This window comes from Balaenoptera borealis (genome assembly GCF_965194805.1).
Source record: "Balaenoptera borealis genome assembly, chromosome: 2".
Taxonomy (NCBI): Eukaryota; Metazoa; Chordata; class Mammalia; order Artiodactyla; family Balaenopteridae; genus Balaenoptera; species Balaenoptera borealis.
The window spans coordinates 14,171,669-14,190,933 of NC_138867.1; the positions used below are offsets into that span (position 1 = coordinate 14,171,669).

Below are 19,265 nucleotides of genomic sequence, written 5' to 3' on the forward strand. Positions count from 1 at the left end.
TTAACTGCATTCTTCAACAGTTAACTTGCTTTGTGCAGACTGTCAAAGGGAATGTGATTATAGGATGACCAGAAACCTGCACTTCATTAGGACCCAAAAGCCTTCCACTCCCAGTAACCCTGCTTCTCTTTTCCTGTCCAGTCTTCCAAATGGGGAACGTACATGCAGCTGCCTCGCATCTTGTCACTCCTGGCCTTCTCTCTGTGACCGTAGAGGACGCAGTGACAGTTTTATATTGGTTGTCTTGCTTTCACATGGCTGTGCTTTTTTTCCCCTTACAGCATATGTTTAATATTTAAGATGGGACAGAATGTTTAAAGTTGTGGCGTTATCAGTTTGTTTTCCTTAGAAGGCACAGATGCCCCAATATGCGAAGTCCTGGAGCTCTTAACATCCTCATGTCACAAAGTGCCCAACTTTGCATCTCTGTTTACACAATTATGATTATCTAAATGGTTGAATGTTTTGAGCCAGCACATTTTCGCTCTTTGCGGCCATTATGTTGATTGAAGACAACTGAACAATATACAAGGAAGAATTCGATGCTTTGATTAAAAGAAAAACGTGTCCAGATGACTTGAGGAAGCTGGTCAGTTCCCCACATGAGATGTACTTTGGCTTAAGTAGTGATGCTGGTATTCACAGTTTGCCCATGATTGAGTGGAGGGCTTACTCTTTAGGAGAGAACTTGCTAGCTTTCTTTGTGGGGTCCCACATAGGTCTCCAGTTGGCTTGTACAGCTCAAGAGGCAGCGGCTCAGTACAATTCTTTCACCAAGTCCCCTAGACTGAGAGAAGTCACAGAGCTGTCCTCAGAAATCCAACACCATGTTGTCACTGTCAGTCCTTCCAGGCCAGTTCAGTTCTTGCCTCTTTGATCTCTGGTGAGCACGGTGTAGCCTCTCAACAGAAGTGCGATGATATTGATGGTGAAGTTTTCAAGTGGTAGGTCTAGGCAAGCAGATCAGAGCAAGCCCTGAAGGACTGACTGGTAACTTGCCTGCCAAATGTCTAGGTCAAGGGCATTTCCACAAAAGGGCTGGGAGAGGAAGACAGCAGTCACAATGCTGATGACCTCTGGGCTACTTGCAGAAAATTCAGCAGGTTGAAGCCCAGGCAAGCCAAATGAGTACACTGAGGAGGAAAGTCCATTTCAAAGGATATATTAAACTCCATGTGCAACATTTCAGGAATAAAAGAGTGGAAAATGGGACCCATCTAGGAAAGGAAAAGTTTTTAAAAGATCTGACTCTCAGTTCTTTAGTTGAAGGAGCTGACAAATGGTGCCTATCTAGAGGTCAATTCCCATCCCTTACCATACCCTTTCCAGTATTGTGCCCACTGGGTGCAGACTATTAAATACAGGAGTTGGGAGGAGGGGGTTTAGATGTAAACATCATGAAATCTGATGAAGGCTCTCCTCACCCTTTGGTATTCTGGCACACTTCTCTCCAGAAAGATCAACACCTTCTTAGTTGCCATAGCTTTATCTTTTTATGGCCTCTGGTCTCTGCATGCACATGAAAACAAACTCTTTCTGACCAGCAACAATTTTTCCTTTCTTTGTGCAAAAATAAGGAGGAAGTAGGAAAACCCAGAATTTATTCAGACATTTGACTTTTTTTTTAAACATTGTTTTAGTTCTCAATTTTGAAAGATAGAACCATGAAGAGATATTTTTGTGGAATCTCCTTTAAAGGAGATTATACAACTTTGCAATGTAGCAACTGCCTTAATGTTTTGTTTTGTTTTTTTCTGTTTCTCATGCAACTCAAAATTTTCAAAACAGATTAGAGGTCAGAGTGCCACTAATTCATTTCAAAGAAGTCCAGCACATGGGGCAATAGAATATATATCAATACTTGTATTGTCTTCCACGCTTTCACAATCTAGGGATCGAAACCTTGGACAATGACTTTCTCTTTTTTTTTTTAAATAAATTTATTTATTTATTTATTTTTGGCTGAGTTGGGTCTTTGTTGCTGCGTGCGGTCTTTCTCTAGTTGCGGCGAGCAGGGGCTACTCTTCATTGCGATGTGCAGGCTTCTCATTGCAGTGGCTTCTTCTGTTGCGGAGCATGGGCTCTAGGCACGCGGGCTTCAGTAGTTGTGGCACGCGGGCTCAGTAGTTGTGGCTCACGGGCTCTAGAGCGCAAGCTCAGTAGTTGTAGCGCACGGGCCTAGTTGCTCCGCAGCATGTGGGATCTTCCCAGACCAGGGCTCGAACCTGTGTCCCCTGCATTGGCAGGCGGATTCTTAACCACTGCGCCACCAGGGAAGCCCAATGACTTTCTCTTTATGTAACTTTTGGAAACTACATTTTTATAGCCCCTGGAAAGAGAAAGGAAGAATTGGAGAAATAATGGTTATTTTAGGGACCTAAGCTTAAGGTTGACATTGTGAAATACAGCACCCTTAGAACATCCTATGGTAGTTGCTACATTTCAAGGTACAATATGTTATTATCTCTGAACCTTCATAGGTACAGCTTTCTATTGTGTTTATAATTTTTATCACTGAAGTCATAGGACTACTTCAAGCATTATTTTTCTTGGCTACTCTAATTTAAAGATGTATTCTTGTATTTTGATAGGCTTCTAAGTTTTGAGCCAGATTTGTTCGTACTAGGTTATCTGTTTAGTCAAATGTAAATTGCAACAGACCCTTTCTGACATTTTGTGTACTTATTTACAACGAAAACATACAAAACTCATAACCCTGATGTGAGTACACAATGCTCTTTGTTCCCTATTTTGAGTAGGTAACAATGCCAAACTCTAAAGAGGGGTAAATTATAAACGCTTTGTGGCTTTTGTGGCAAAAACAGAGGTTCTTTGCAATGATTAAGTATTAGATAGATTACGGTTGTGATGGGTTGCTTCTAATTTTATTTTGATCGTTACAGAATTCAAATCATAAGAAGAAAAACTATTTCCAGGGATAAAGGACAGCTCTGTTCAAAGCTCAAAATTAGTTCCAGGACGAAAGAGTTATATTAATAACAAACCACACATTTGATATCTTGCACATTAATCTTGGTCCTAAATTTTTCCCTAAGAAAATGAAATCTCTATTTCATAACTGACTGTATTTATGTGGGTTATTTTTTATAATGAAGAAAAGTGTGTCCTTTACATTACATTACTGGACAAAGATGATTATTAAAAATACAAATACCTGACCATTTCTTTGTGGCTTGTGCTATTCTGTGATGTAATTAAGTATCATAATAGTCAATCACTGAATATTTAACTGTGTTGTTTCATAAGGTTCATGACATGGCTGAAAAAGCTAAATGGACCATTTTGCAAAATGCAAAAATCATCTTTTTATTTCCTTGATCCATGAAGCCAATCTTTCAGCTATCAACCATGAATATTTTTGTTATTCAGAATAACCTGAAATTAACTCTAAAACAATAAAACATTGAAATTTCTTAAAATCTAAAATTAAGGTGCCATTTTCAACTTATTTTCTGGTTTTGAACTGTTTTAAGAGATTTGATCTTCTCCTTAACCAAAAAGTACTAACTTAATGCTTAGAGGCCAACCAGCACATCATCTGACCCAGAATGAGGAATTTTTTTAAGGTTGTTCACCTTGAATGAGCCGAAACAATTCCTACCTCAAGGCTTCTATCTGCTCAACCTCTGAAGCATACATCTGAAAATGTTTTTATCATCTTTGGAAGTAATCTTTGCTCCTATTAATTTAATAGAGAGAGATTTTAAAACCAAATGAATAAGTGTAACAACAACAAATCTTGAGGAAAACCCAAGCCACCAGCCTGGCAAATGTCAAAGTGTTACCATTTGCTGGTAAAAAATAAAGTATTTTAAGTTCAGATCTAAAGTAATGAAAGTAAGCAGACTGGTCCACCCATGAGAACCATCTGGATATCTTGGGTTAGGGAAGGCAAAGGGAAAAATGCAGAGAGCAGGATGGAGGGGGTAAATCCCGAGTTACCTGCCAGTCTACTCATGGGCCACCACCCACACCCTGACCCATGTTCCAAGGTCAAACCATGGCCTCCTGGGGAAACTAGAACTGTAACCTACTAAATATGAAACATCCTAGAATACGAAATATCCATATGTTATAAATGATGAACCAGAATCTACCATTTTGTTTGCTATGACTAAGTCTTGAATTTTGATTAAAAGAGTAATAAAGGAACACGTTGTCCAGAAAAGCTATTTTCAATAGAGATCATCTCCGACGTATCAAATGTATACATCCTCCCCTCCTGGTTCCCAACCCTGACCCCAAGCATTTTTGTTTTAATGATCTCAGGATTAAGCGGGAGCTTTCAGCACTGATTATGCTGAACCGCATGTTATAATTAGGAACTTACGTTTAGATTTATTTTTTCAATCTTCATCCAAATGCTGCTAAGAGATATACTCAATAACTATACACTTCTAGGTATCTTTGTAAAGAGAAAAATGACCCAGAAATTATGGACTGGTTGGGATATGGGTGAATTGGAAAGTTGATAAAAGGTCCTAATTCTACAGAAAAATATGCAGTTGGTGTGGAAGGATTTCCCAGAAGTATTTCAGTTTGCTTGAATTCTACGCTGCAGCCGAATTTCCTTAAGGTTGTTATTCATTTCCCTTTAAAATGAGGACTTCCTAAAACAAGTATGAATTAATAATGTAGTCCAGAATTGGGCCCATGTTAGCCAGCCATGTAAAATACTGCCCCCAAGATCCAGGGGCCCATTGAAAAGCCAGTCTTTGTGCTACTGAGTATTGGGTCTATTCCTTGAAATAACCCTACCCTGTAGGGTGGCCCTGGAGTCTCTCAAGCAGAGATTATTTTTTTTATATATCTTTATTGGAGTATAATTGCTTTACAATGTTGTGTTAGTTGCTGCTGTATAACAAAGTGAATCAGCTACATATATACATATATCCCCATATCCCCTCCCTCTTGAGCCTCCCTCCCACCCTCCCTATCCCGCCTCTCTAGATCATCACAAAGCATCGAGCTGATCTCCCTGTGCTATGCGGCTGCTTCCCACTAGCCATCCATTTTACATTTGCTAGTGTATATATGTCAATGCTACTCTCTCACTTCGTCCCAGCTTCCCCTTACCCCACTGTGTCCACAAGTCTGTTCTCTACGTCTGCACCTTTATTCCTACCCTGCCACTAGGTTCATCAGTACAGTTTTTTTAGATTCCATATATGTGCGTTAGCATCCAGTATTTGTTTTTCTCTTTCTGACTTACTTCACTCTGTACGACAGACTCTAGGTCCATGCACCTCATTACAAATAACTCAGTTTCGTTCCGTTTATGGCTGAGTAATATTCCATTATATATATGTGCTACATCTTATTTATCCATTCATCTGTCAACGGACATTTAGGTTGCTTCCAAATAAGTCCTGGCTATTGTAAATAGTGCTGCAGTGAACGTTGTGGTACATGTATCTTTTTGAATTATGGTTTTCTCAGGGTATATGCCCAGTAGTGAGATTGCTGGGTCGTATGGTAGTTCTATTTTTAGTTTTTTAAGGGACCTCCATACTAGTCTCCATAGTGGCTGTATCAATTTACATTCCCACCAACAGTGCAAGAGGGTTCCCTTTTCTCCACACCCTCTCCAGCATTTATTGTTTGTAGATTTTTCAATGATGGCCATTCTGACCGGTGTGAGGTGATACCTCATTGTGGTTTTGATTTGCATTTCTCTAATGATTAGTGATGTTGAGCATCTTTTCATGTGTTTGTTGGCAATCTGGATGTCTACTTTAGAGAAATGTCTATTTAGGTCTTCCACCCATTTTTTTTTTAATTAATTCATTTATTATTTATTTATGGCTGCGTTGGGTCTTCGTTGCTGCGCGCGGGCTTTCTCTAGTTGCGGCGAGTGGGGGCTACTCTTCGTGACGGTGCACGGGCTCCTCATTGCGGTGGCTTCTCTTTATTGCCGGCACGGGCTCTAGGCGCATGGGCTTCAGTGGTTGTGGCTTGTGGGCTCTAGAGCACAGGCTCAGTAGTCATGGCACACGGGCTTAGTTGCTCTGCAGCATGTGGGATCTTCCCAGACCAGGGCTCCAACCCATGTCCCCTACATTGTCAGGCAGATTCTTAACCACTGCACCACCAGGGAAGTCCCATTCTGCCCATTTTTGGATTGGGTTGTTTGTTTTTTTTGATATTGAGCTGCATGAGCTGCTTGTAAATTTTGGAGATGAATCCTTTGTCAGTTGCTTCGTTTGAAAATATTTTCTCCCATTCTGAGGGTTGTCTTTTCATCTTATTTATGGTTTCCTTTGCTGTGCAGAAGCTTTTAAGTTTCATTAGGTCCCATTTGTTCTAGTTCTGTGAAAAATGCCATTGGTAATTTGATAGGGATTGCACTGAATCTGTAAATTGCTTTGGGTAGTATAGTCATTTTCACAATGCTGATTCTTCCAATCCAAGAACATGGTATATCTTTCCATCTGTTTGTATTGTCTTTGATTTCTTTCATCAGTGTCTTATAGTTTTCTGCATTTAGGTATTTTGCCTCCTTAGGTAGGTTTATTCCTAGGTATTTTTTTCTTTTGTTGCAGTGGTAAATGGGAGTGTTTCCTTAGTTTCTCTTTCTGATTTTTTGTTGTTAGTGTATAGGAGTGCAAGAGATTTCTGGGCATTAATTTTGTATTGTGCAACTACCAAAATCACTGATTTGCTCTAGTAGTTTTCTGGTGGAATCTTTAGGATTTTCTCTTTATAGTATCATGTCATCTTCAAACAGTGACAGTTTTACTTTTTCTTTTCCAATTTGTATTCCTTTTATTTCCTTCTCTGCTCTGATTGCCATGGCTAAAACTTCCAAAACTATAATAATAATAGTGAATAATAGTGAATAATAATGGTGAGACTGGGCACCCTTGTCTTGTTCCTGATCTTAGAAGAAATGCTTCCAGTTTTTCACCATTGAGAATGATGTTGGCTGTGGGTTTGTCACATATGAGTTTATTATCTTGAGGTAGGTTCCCTCTGTGCCCACTTTTTCAAGCAGAGATTATGAACTTGGACTAAAGCAGGAACTCGCCATGCAAACGTATCCTAGGTCAACTTAAGGTATCCATCCACCCACCAGGCTGCGAAGAGACCCTCAGTAGGTAAATAAAACAATATTTAAATGTACGAAGTTCCTTTATTGGTCCCTTCTCTATTTGATAATATGGAGAGAATAAAATATTTCTCTATATCATTGGGTCATTGGTTTTCCCAAGCACTAAAAAAATGATAATAGGAAAATTGTATTTATGAGTCAATATTTATATAGTACTTAGAACAGGGTCTTATATATAATAAATGCTTTATACATTTTTTATATTAAAAGAAATTGTAAAGAATTTAAACAATGGTGGATCATGTTTTCAAATGGTTAAGGAAATTCAGGAATTTGCTTTGCTTTGGAAACAGTTCTAATTAATTGTTGATATTTTACATGTTCATAAGTTTACTGGTGATTTCTCTTTTTTCTCACTCGAGAGTTGAATGTGTGAGCTAGACCATTGCTCCCTGTAGGGCCTGTTTTCTGCTATGAACTGAAAATTTATGTTTCTCTTTACCAAAATCTAAATTCAATACTGTACCATCTATTGTACTTTGAAAGATGCAAACATTGGAATTTTGTAACTATTCATGGAGAAATAAGGCAAAAGCATTATCTGACCATTGAAGGTAGAAAGCAATTAAGGCAGCCATATAAAGTACAACTTGAAGTGGAAAATTATGGATTGCAAGCCTTTTCATGGAAATCTATGTGTTTTCTTGTCTTGTCAAGACAAAACTGGCTCATTTCCCAAGCTTTGCAAAGCTATCCCTGAGCTCTCTGGAAAACAGCAAATAAATATTACAGTCTCTCCCACACTGTCAAGGAAAAGCCAATTCCGATTATTACAATTGATGGGTGAATCAGTTTTGGGGAAAAACAAAACTCAGACACATACAAAAGTTCCTGTTCCATCTTAGGTAACTAAAGTTAAACAGAGTACATTTTAAAATTGTGGGCCAATGTAGAAATGTTATTCTTTTTCTCATTTATTGTGAGTTTTCATGTTTCATTGTTGTTAGAAGTGAGCAGTGATGTGACTCATCTACAACAGCAGGTACCGTGAACAAAGCACTAAGAATTTGGCTCTCAGATACTTCAGGGGATGTGAGCTGCAACAGATTGTTTTTGTGTGTGCATGTGTCTTTTTAAATATCTTCTGAGTAGACGAATATTTTATTTATTTATTTATTTATTTATTTATTTATTTATTTTTGGCTGCGTTGGGTCTTCATTGCTGCGTGTGGGCTTTCTTTAGTTGCGGCGAGCGGGGGCTACTCTTCGTTGTGGTGCGCGGGCTTCTCATTGTGGTGGCTTCTCTTGTTGCGGAGCACAGACTCTAGGCGTGCAGGCTTCAGTAGTTGTGGCTCGCAGGCTCTAAAGCACAGGCTCAGTAGTTGTGGCTTGCAGGCTTAGTTGCTCCGCGGCATGTGGGATCTTCCCAGACCAGGGCTCAAACCCGTGTCCCCTGCATTGCCAGGCAGATTCTTAACCAATGCGCCACCAGGGAAGTCCAACGAATATTTTTAAACTAAGTGTGTATGCTACCTCAGCCTAAGTTAAGTGGAGGGCCAAAGAAAAAAGACCTAAAAATGAGATGTTGATGAAGCACAGAGATGTTCCAACTCGTTCAGTCTGAACCATCTGGTTGCTCCAAATACCAGGTGGTCCCCGACTTAAGATTTTCCAGCATTACAATGGTGTAAAAGCGATATGCAAATTTTGAATTTTGATTTTTCCCAGCCTGGCATGATGCGGTGCCACGCTCTCTCATGATGCTGGCCAGCGGCAATGAGCCAGCTGTCAGTCAACCACATGATCACGAGGGTAAACACTACCCAGACCACTATTCTCTTTTTCACTGTCAGTACAGTATTCTATACATTACATGAGATAGTCAACACTTTATTATAAAATAGGCTTTGTGTTAGATGGTGTTGCCCACCTGTATTCTCATGTAAGTGTTCTGAGCATGTTTAAGGTAGGCTTGGCTAGTTATGATGCTCGGTAGGGTAGGTGTATTAAATGCACTTTCAACTTAAGATATTTTCAACTTATGATGGGTTTATGGGGACGTAATTCCTTCATAATGGGAAGAAGATCTGCAGTTCCTATAAATATTTCCAACTCCAAACAAAAGAAAACTGAAAGGGGTTTGTTGTAGGGCCAAGCAAAGAACGTTCCCTTTTGCTCATTAGGTAGACAGTTTCTTGGTGGCTGAATCCAGTTGCGACTCCTGATTGACTTAGAGATGCAGGAGAACAGCTCCTGGACTCAAGGTGCTCGCAGTCTGGTGGGTGGAGAGACACTGTGTGAAAAGGGCCATGGTACAGATACAATTCTGTGAAACAGTAAAAGTAGTTAAATAATTCAGCCTGGGTGGATCTGGAAAGGCTTGACAGAGAAGCTGACATCCTATGGGAATTTGAGCAATGACTGGGAATCAACCAGTTAGTCTGGGGCAAAAGAACTTCTAGGCCAGGAGAGCAACATGAGCACATGCTCTGAGATGTGAACTTGGGGGAAGGGTCTCCTACACACTCTAAACAAGATTAGACTTTGTTACCTAGGTAGTGCCTAACACAATGTCTGGCACATAATAATCATTCAGTTAAAAAGTATGGGAAGAACTGTACTGGTTTTCGGGGCTACCGTTACAAAGTACACGAACCAGGTAACTTAACAGAATTTCTTGTTTCACAGTTCTGGAGGCCAGAAGTCCAAAATCAAGGTGCTGTCAGGGACACGGAGAAGGATCCTTTCTTGCCTCTTTCAGCTCCTGGTGGCCCCAGATGTTCCTTGGTTTATGGCAGCATAACTCCAGTTTCTGCCTTGATCTTTATACTGCCATCTTACCTCTGTGTCTGTTTTTGTGTTTTCTCTCCCTGTGCCTCTGTTTTCTTTTCTTGTAAGGACACCAGTTATATCAGATTAGGAATCACCCTAATTGAGTATGACTGCATCTTAACTTGATTACATCTTCAAAGAACTCTATTTCCAAATAAGGCCACATTCACAGGTACCAGGGGTTAGGACTTCAACATAACTTTGTAGGGGACCCAGTTCAAACCCCAACAAAAGGTACGAGCCATTCAAGGTTTTGTTGCAGGGGACTTGGACCATATTTTAGAAAATTGACTGTAAATGCAGTGCCAGGGCTATATTAGAGTGCTGGAGAATTGGAAGGAAGACCAGAGTAAGGACTATCAGTCAAAGAGTTGTTGAGAGAAGACAGAGATGCTGAAAACTTGAACTGAGGAGGTAGCAGTGGAGACAGAGAAAGGGAGAGGAATATTAGCTCCATAAACTAATCAAAGTGAGGGACTTGACAACTTATTAGATATAGGTAGGATTCAAGGTGATTCCCAGATTTCCAGCTTAGGAGGCAAACTTGACCAGCAGTGATACCTTAACACCAATACAGAAAGTAACAGCAAAAGGTTGTTTCCCAAAGGATATTGATGCATTCAGTCTTGTGCATATTGTATTGGAGATACACTTGTGGCAAAGAGTTAGTATAGATAGCATTGTCCAGTAGAACTCTCTACAGTGATGGAATTGTACTATATCGGTGCTGTCTGGTACAATAGCCACTGGCTACATGTGGCTAGTGAGTCCTGAAATGTGCACACAAGGAGCTGAATTTTTAGGTTAATTTTAATAAATTGAATTTCTAGTAGCCTTAGATGGCTATGGCTACCATAGTAGGCAGTACTGGTCTAGCAGGTATTTGGCTATATGCGTTTAATGTTTGGGAGAGAGACGCAGAAAGAGCATGGTCTAGACTGGAACTTGAGTTTCAGGAGTCATTAGCTTAGAGGCAATTGCTGAAGCCGTGTGAGTGCATGAGCCCACGGTGAGGAGGGGGGCAGGTGCTAACAGAAGAATTAAGGATGAAACTCTGTGGAAACACTGGTGTATAAGTGGTGCACCACGGAAGAGGGTGAGAAAACAGCTCCTGAGAAGGAGAAAGGAAAAGCAGAAGAGAGAAAGGTGCTGCAAAACCAGGGGAGAAATTTCAAGGAGAGAACAGTCCACTGTGACATAAAAAAAAAATTTTTATAATAAACTATGAGAGTAGACTTTCACCATTACAGTATTCTTTTGCCAGTAAATGCAGTGCTCATATTTTGTTCACCAAAAGTACATTGTGCTCTAACCATGGATTTTTATCTATATTCTATTTATCTTTATTCTCCCCCTATCACCCCCCATTGACGTGAAAGACATTTCAAAGGTTTGTGGCGGCAACAATAAGAAATTTATGAAGATGGGACTATACATGAAATCTAGTGGGGCAGGAGAAGTTGGCCAAGAGACTTGCTCACTGGAAATCCAGAAGAGTCTGGCCCTAAAAACTCAGCCCCATAGCAGGAGGGCCCAGAAATTCTTTCCCATGAGGTCCTCAGTAGAGATTTATAATTTTTGTCAAACACTTCTACAGATAGCAATATCTCAACCTTTCATGGACTCTACCCTAACTACTCTGTAAAGTGGGTGGAATTATTTCCAGTTCACAAAAGAGGAGGTTGGTGGCCCCTGGAGTTTCAGCAACTTGTCTCACATGATGCAAGTTGCACATAGTAAAGCAGAGGCAAGAATCCAAGTTCATCTGTCTTCTATGTTCTTTTCACCTTAACAGTGTTTCCTAAACTTGAGACATTTACAAATGCCATCATGATTTTTGCCATATCTCCTCACACCTGTACTATTAAATACTATCACTTAATATTTTTAAAAGTAAACTTAAGTTATTTAAAAGCCAAATATTCATAACCTTACTTGAAAGACCAGTATCGTTAGTCATAATTAAATGATTTTTTAAAAAAGAATAAATTATAAAGAATAATTTTTTAAAAACATTAAAATGTTATTAAATGCTAGCTTAATACTGCTGCCTGTCAAAGACTTTGAATCTGAACCTTTCTTTTTATTAAAAAGGAAGATTAACAAATGGTTAAAGAGGTTCTAAAAATATGCTCTACCAAAAGGAGAATATCTCCTCACCTTTTGAAAAGGGTTGCATCTAATAGCAGTGGTACTCAGGGATAAAACATCCTACTTTCCATTAAAGAATAAATAGTATGAGGTCATCTCCCTTTGCCATTTTACAGATTTTTTAAAAAGTACTAGGAAGTCACCATTTCAACAAAAAATAAAGCCATAAGGAGGCTGTGAATTATAATCCAGGACTCTTAGATAGTTTCTGAGGCCACTTAATATTTCCTCGGGAATAAATTGTCTAAAAGATCCTTTCTAGATACTCAGTGTTGCAGGCGAAATCAATCTGCACTATAGATTCCCAAGGTGCCATTCTTTACATTTCATTGATATTTATGGCTTTTAGGGCAACATGGGTTAAAAACTTCCTTAGCAATGTGACTGTTCTCTCTCTTTTAGAGGAACTAAAGGACAAAATAGACTCCACACTCAAATCAGTTTAGAGTCAAAAACTGGATAAATTGAGGAATTGGTGTTAGGCATAAAAATAGAGCCAGGCGTTGGACTAGACTATATCCCCTGATATGAGAGGACCCTCACGCCCTTGTCAAGATTTCAGGGACCAATCACCATACCTCTACCTTTATAGGACTGATCCAGGTGACTGACAAAGCAGGGTTTTTGTTCTTGGGCAGAAGTCTTAGCCATAATCTGATCCTGGGGGGTGCCACCTTCTGAAGGACATTCCCAACAAGAATCCTTGAGTCCTAAAGGTAACTCCTTCCAGGTAAAATGCAGGATTGACCTTGTCTGTATAAATTTCCACTTTATAGCAACCAATACCTCAAATAAGTTCTAGGGTGTGTTTTTGATGTGAACCACATTAAAAGAAAATATTTTGAAATAAAACAAGAAGAGAAAGATCTCTTAGATTGTATTTTTTTTTCACTAGCTAGGTTTTATGGATCTATTTTTTTAAGCTTGAGTTTAAGCTAAGAAAAGAAACTTTGCTTTTTATGGCAAGAGTTCTTGAGTAGAAAGGCAGCTTACAATGGAAAGCATCTTGCACAAAAGTTTTGGTAATCAGAGGGGGAAAATGCAGAGTAGCTTTGTAAATTTTGACATTGAAAGGCCAATGTAATGTAAATATGACTTCCTAGAGTGTAAACAGCAGTGGTTTGAAAATAAAAACTTGTACAAAACAGGCAGCTATCTAGTTAGAAGAAAATGTGTCTAATAAGCATGTATGCATGAGATGCCTTGAATATTTTTGATACTGTACTATAATTACTGAAGAGGTAAAATTTCTAGGACCTTTGAAACCATGAGAATAAAAGTTCATAGGGTTTTCCCTCCAGAAAAAGACAGCTATACTTTTTGGTATTCTTCACATATTTAATTTAACAACATAAAACACATCGTTTGCACATAAATCACGTACTTGGAAATGTTTGAAATTATTAATGGAGCCACAAGTTCTTAAACTTTAAAGTATCCACTGTCTCTTATTTTAGACAACAGATGAAAATATCAGTATAAAAAAGTATAATTCTATTCATTTGATTTAGGATCTCCATTGTATGAAATGAAAATTAGCCTCATTTTGAGAAAATCCAAAAGTTTACCAAAAATATTCTTTAATTCAAATGTTTTCCACTTCTAGGAGATTTTATATTCACTGTCCTTACCTTGGACTCCTGAAAACTGACTATTTTTTTCAGACTTAGACATACTTTTCTATCCTTTTCCATCCTGGATTTTGTGTGATTCAGGCACATTCTCAACATAGAGTCTTTTTTTCTCTCTCCCTAAAGGCTACAAGCAATTGGAAAGGGCAGAGTCTTTGCTGTGGACGTACTTGAATGGGGCTGCAGTGCAGAAAGGAGGTGGGTTGGGAACATTTGCTTTATAATCTACTCAAGTGCAAAAACTCCTCCCTTCCAGACCACACTGGGCACTCAGGCAACAGTAACCATGTGTGTTAAATGATCCAGTGAATAAATGAATCGTCACTTTCTTTTCTGCCTATAAATCTGTAATCCAAGAATCTGCAGCATCCCAACCTACTGAATTTTCATACCCAGTGTCTATCCCTATGTATATATTCCTTGCAGTTTATTCTGTATATTTTCCTGAAGACATCAGTGGTGTGTGTTTTTATGTTCTGTTTCGGTTTGGGGGATATATCCAGCTTCCTGATACCATTAGGAGACACAGATATGCCACAAAATACATGTCCTATTGCAAAAAATTGTTTGTTTCTCCTTAAATTCTCCCATTCTGCTTTCATGACATTTACATGTGTTCATCTCTATCTTTCTTAGAGAGTCTTACATATTCATAACTGACAACCTCTTTTCCAATTCCATTTTTATATGTGAAATTAACCAAACATGTCCTTTTTTGCAGATTTTATCATTTTTCCTTTTATAGCTTTGTCTGTTTGTCCATCCCTCCATTCACTGATCCATCCTACAACGAAATAATTCATTGAGTCTACCTTTAACTGATTCCGTTATCAATTCATGTATTTATTTTTGAAAAAAGGTTTGCTCATAGATTGTCTGCAGAGTAGACAGCAGTCTTGGTAAATTTAAAAAGCCACCTACCTTTTACATTCTGGAAATTTTTCATATGTGATGAAGATGTATTTGTCTCCTAAGAGTTTGGGCATTCCTTGTCCTGATATTTCAGGGGACATTTGATCTTCAAAGAAGTGATCCAAGCGGCTTTTGCATACCCCCCTTCCAATGATTCTTGCCAAGAACGCTGTGGGTGGTATCTGCGCCTCATGGCCATGTGGATACCATAGAAGCAGCAGGGAAGAAGGGCTTTTAAACAAGCTATTCTGTGCCATTTCGTGATCCCCATTTCCAGTTATCAAAAGGACTTCTCAGAATTTAAGGACACTTAATGCAAGCATCAGTAGATTTGATTCTTGATAGAAGCTTTTGGAAGTGTATATTTCACTTGGTACTTTCTGCCAGTGCTGTTTTCCCTGCTCAAAATAATGCCTGGCAGAGTAGTTCTTCCATATGTTATCCATGCATCTCACCATTTGCCTAGGGGGGACAGTAAAGAAAGATGTAGTGTAATGGCTAATTTTTATATAAATGTATACAAAAGTGTACAATGTATTAAAAGTAGCAATAATATCCTCTCAGTGATTGATATACTGTGTTATCTCCCAATGGGTATCACCCTACTGCTAAGATGAACAGGTTGAGTTTGCCCTCAAGACATCAGATAGGTAGAAATTCACTTGGAATAGGTATTCAGATATGAAAATATGTTCATTCCTACAAAATATTCTAAAGTCATATTCTAAGTTCATATAAAGTCATCTTTCTTTCTGCTTCTGTTTGTCTTGCAATGTCACAAGGCCACGAGGAGGGTTCCAGGTTTCTTCTAACTCTATCGTCTTAATATTTGTCTTTGATCCTTTCCTCTCTGAGTGTGTGTCCAGGTATCAGGGCATCAGCATCCTTGTTTCTAAGCTCTATCAGAAAAATTAGCAGCTGTTGCCAATGTCCATTTAGCTGCCAGTCTCTGAAAAGGACATAGGAGAAAGAACTATGTACAAAGAGAGCATTAGGTCCTTTCGCGGTGCCATGGGCACATGGAATGCGTGACTTGGTAGCGGAAATGGTCCTTGTTTGGAATCTGAAGCCATACAATCTTATCCTGGCACATAGACATTTATACTCTAGGACTCTTGATCGTTCTATACGGAAAAAGTACTTCCTGTTTATATAAATCATACCTTGTGGCAATAAATGGCTCCAAGTATCAAAGGGTAAAAGAAACTGTGTGGCAAGCTTGCATATTTTTTCCATAATAGCATTTATTTCCAAATTAAAAATTTGTGCTTATGTGTTTATGTGTGCATGTGTTCTGCGAAAAAAATATATTTGTATATTTCTATTTCCCCAAATATATATGTTTCTTGATGTAAAATATCAAGAAAAGATACTCTGTGACAACATCTAGATATAAATAGCTCCAGGTGTTATTTGCCTTAGTCTGTTCAGGCTACTATTGCAAAAAGGCACTCGGTGGCTTATAAACAACAAAAATGTATTTCTCACGGTTCTGGAGGCTGCAAGTCCAAGATCAAGGTGCTGGCGGATTCGGTGTTTGGTGGAGGCCCACTTCCTCGTAGATGTCTGCCTTCTCACTGTCACCTCACGCGGCAGAAGTGAGAGCGAGCTCTGTGAGGTCTCTTTTATAAAGGCACTCATCCTATTCATGAGGGTTCTCCTCTCGTGACCTAATCACCTCCCAAAGGCCCCACCCCTAGTACCATCAACTTGGGGGTTAAGATTCACTCAACATGATTTTGAGAGGGCTAGAAACATTCAGACCATAGCATTACTCATCATTCTTCATTATTTTTATAATTATCGGGTGCTATTTATTCAATTATGACAAACTGTATCCTTTCAAAAATTCTCAGAGGGTTTTTGACCTACTGTAGAATAAATAGGAAAAACTCAGAGAAACCTGGTGTACGCTCTGGAAAAAGACACATCCAGGTTTCCTGGCCGAAATCTCCCAGACTCCCCTACTCTTCTACCACCTTGGGGAGCAGTCCAGAGCCGTCATGAATTACTGATGAGAATCCTGTTGCCAAGCGCTAGAGAGGAGAGCCATTACTGTGCCCCTGAGTCTCCCAGGGCAGAATGTTCCCCACGGAGGTGCCAGACTGCCATCTTTTTCTGAGTGTGAATTCCCTTAATACCAGGGCATGATTATTGGCAAAGAAAAGAAAGGAAGAAACTAAAAACATTACTAAATGCACAGCCGTGCTAGGTAATCTGGATGCATTCCTATAATCCAGCGCTGGGAGTATGAAAGAGCGACGAAAAGTGAACCCGTTATAGATGCAGGTTTTAGGAATCCACCTCCACCTCCATCGTAAGTATAGTTCATTCCTCGGGGGCCTAAATCAAGCCGTGCAGGTCTCCACAGAACAATTAAGTGTCTTCTCTCTCAAGACAAACAGAATGTAGGCAGGCAGGAGAGAGATTTCAGAGCCGGCACAGCTGCTAAAACTTCAGAGCTGAAAGCCTAAGATTGCCCCTCCTTCCTGGTCCAAAAGAAGTTGTTCAACTGCCTAAGAAAAATGGTAACTTCAGAGGCAATTCTTGGAGTTTATGTAATGATGGTTAGTACCATGGTAGCTTGGATGGCAGTTCTGAAATCCCTAATTGGTGTACACTTAAGGTTTTCCTTAAAGATTTACTGTTTATTGTAGCTGATTACAAAAGAGAGAGGTACATATTTCTTTTCTTATGAATGACTTAAAATGCCGTATGTATACCACCTGGGATAGAAAAGTACATGCCAAGCTAGATATTAATCCTTTTTAAACATATAAATATTTCCTTTCAATTCAAGACATTTATGTGCACCTACTATGTACCATAAACCTACGTCAGGGGCTGCCAGGACACAAATAAGAAAAGGATTTAATCCTGTCTCAAAGGAGTTTTTAGTGTAATAGAAGACATATCTGTCATCTGTTGCCACAGCAATACTGTGGTACAAATCATCCCAAAACTCAGTATTCTAGCTCCCACGTCTGTGGTTCATCTGGGCATCCGTTGACTCCAACCGGGCTTGGTTGAGCTTGGCCCTGAGCTGCAGGTTGGGGCCAGTTCTGTCTGCTCATCTGATGAGATGATGGGCCTCTCGTCATCCTAAGATGAGTGGACCAGCCAAGCATGTTCTTCCCATGGTGATGACAGAAGCAGGTGGGCAAGCCCAACCACACAAATGGCTTTGGACAAATCACATCCCCTAATATTCACTAGCCAAAGCAAGTCACATGGCCAAAGCCAACATCACTGGATGGAAGAAATATACTCTGCCTAGGAAGACTGCAAAGATACATGACAAAGGATATGGGGATATAGGGAGAAATGCAAAAGTGAGAAAAATAATACAATGAGGCACATTAGGGAAAGATAAATTCACACATGCCTGTATAACAAAGGGTGGGAATTTCAAAAGGGAAGGGATTAATTATATCTCAAAGACACTAAGGAAGTATTCTTAGTGGAGGTGACATTTGCACTCAGTCACAAAAGGTGTTTGCATTTCAAGAGGCAGACAAGGTGTATGTATAGGTGTGTCGGGGGGAGAGGGGTGTACAGATAATAATTTAAGGATGCTCCAAGAGCAATAGTGGTGGACATGTGTAGGACAGTCTCAGTGTTAGGTTACAGAGAAGTAAATTCAAAAGAAAACATAGAAGTAGAAAAAGTATATCAATAAGAAAACTACAAGTAGACGGCAGAGATGTCCTGTGTCAGAAGTTCTTGTGTTATATGTTATTGCCGGAAGTTCTATGAAAAGACAAGTGTTTGAAAATTCTGAAGGTACGAAATGTGAAAAAGCACACAAGGATAGAATTTTTGTTTAAGTCTTTAGAGCTATAATTAGAGCTGGAAATGACTTAGAAATTATCTAGATCAACTCACTTATTTCACAGATAAAGAAATGTGTATTTTGGAGGTAAATTCATTCTCTCTCCCTCTCTCTCTATATATATAAATGTATATTCACACATCTGTATGAAATACATAAACATATTTAGAAAGAGAATAAATGTCTTCCTAAATAAATCTATCCATCTAAATATGTAAAATATATACTATATAAATATATTTATATAGCACGAGAATAAATTCTTCCGTATATATGTATATATGTCTCTCAAGGTTGGGAGAGGGGCAGCTATGAAATGAGCAGACTTCTTAAAGCAGTATTCTAAAGAACTCTCAATCCCTCATAAACTTAAAAACCACTTGCATCTTCATCAAGTGATCTTTCTGGTTCTGAGGAACAGAATATGAGTCACATTATTCAAATGCAAAGGGAGGAATGATTAATAAGAAGGAAAAATAAGTATTGCCACAGATATTCAAGGCCAGGAAATACCATCTGAGGTGCCAGGTCTAACGGAGGAAGGAAGCAGGGGCTCTCCAGAACTCAGACCGCAGAGTTTGGGGTACCGTTATCAAAAGACGGGGGACTGAACCCCAGGGGGCAGGTGAGGGCAAAGACAGCAAGTGTTCTCTATACCCGCTGGCCAGTCTTCCCCTTTTGTGAAACACATTCCCCTCATTCGTAAATGAAGCATGATCATCTGCCTAACTAAAGTATAATCAGAAAGGTAAATCAGTTTGTGTTCATAATATATGAGCTTTCTTCCCAGTATAGAAATAATGAAACTTTGAAGTTGTGCCCTTTAGATAATCAC

The 19,265-nt window shown here is 39.2% G+C and overlaps 1 protein-coding gene across 3 annotated transcripts in view; it reads left to right on the top strand.

The window, feature by feature from the left end:
- The window catches only part of FBXL7 (F-box and leucine rich repeat protein 7), a 419,994-nt gene that overhangs the window by 389,051 nt on the left and 11,678 nt on the right, over positions 1-19,265 (top strand). Inside the window, exon 3 of one of the 3 annotated variants that reach the window (XM_082380352.1) lies at positions 13,813-13,884. The exons of the other annotated variants lie outside the window; for them this stretch is intronic. Within the exon in view, the coding sequence (XP_082236478.1) occupies positions 13,813-13,884 (72 nt within the window). The remainder of the gene's footprint in view (positions 1-13,812; positions 13,885-19,265) is intronic. 3 annotated transcript variants of the gene reach the window in all.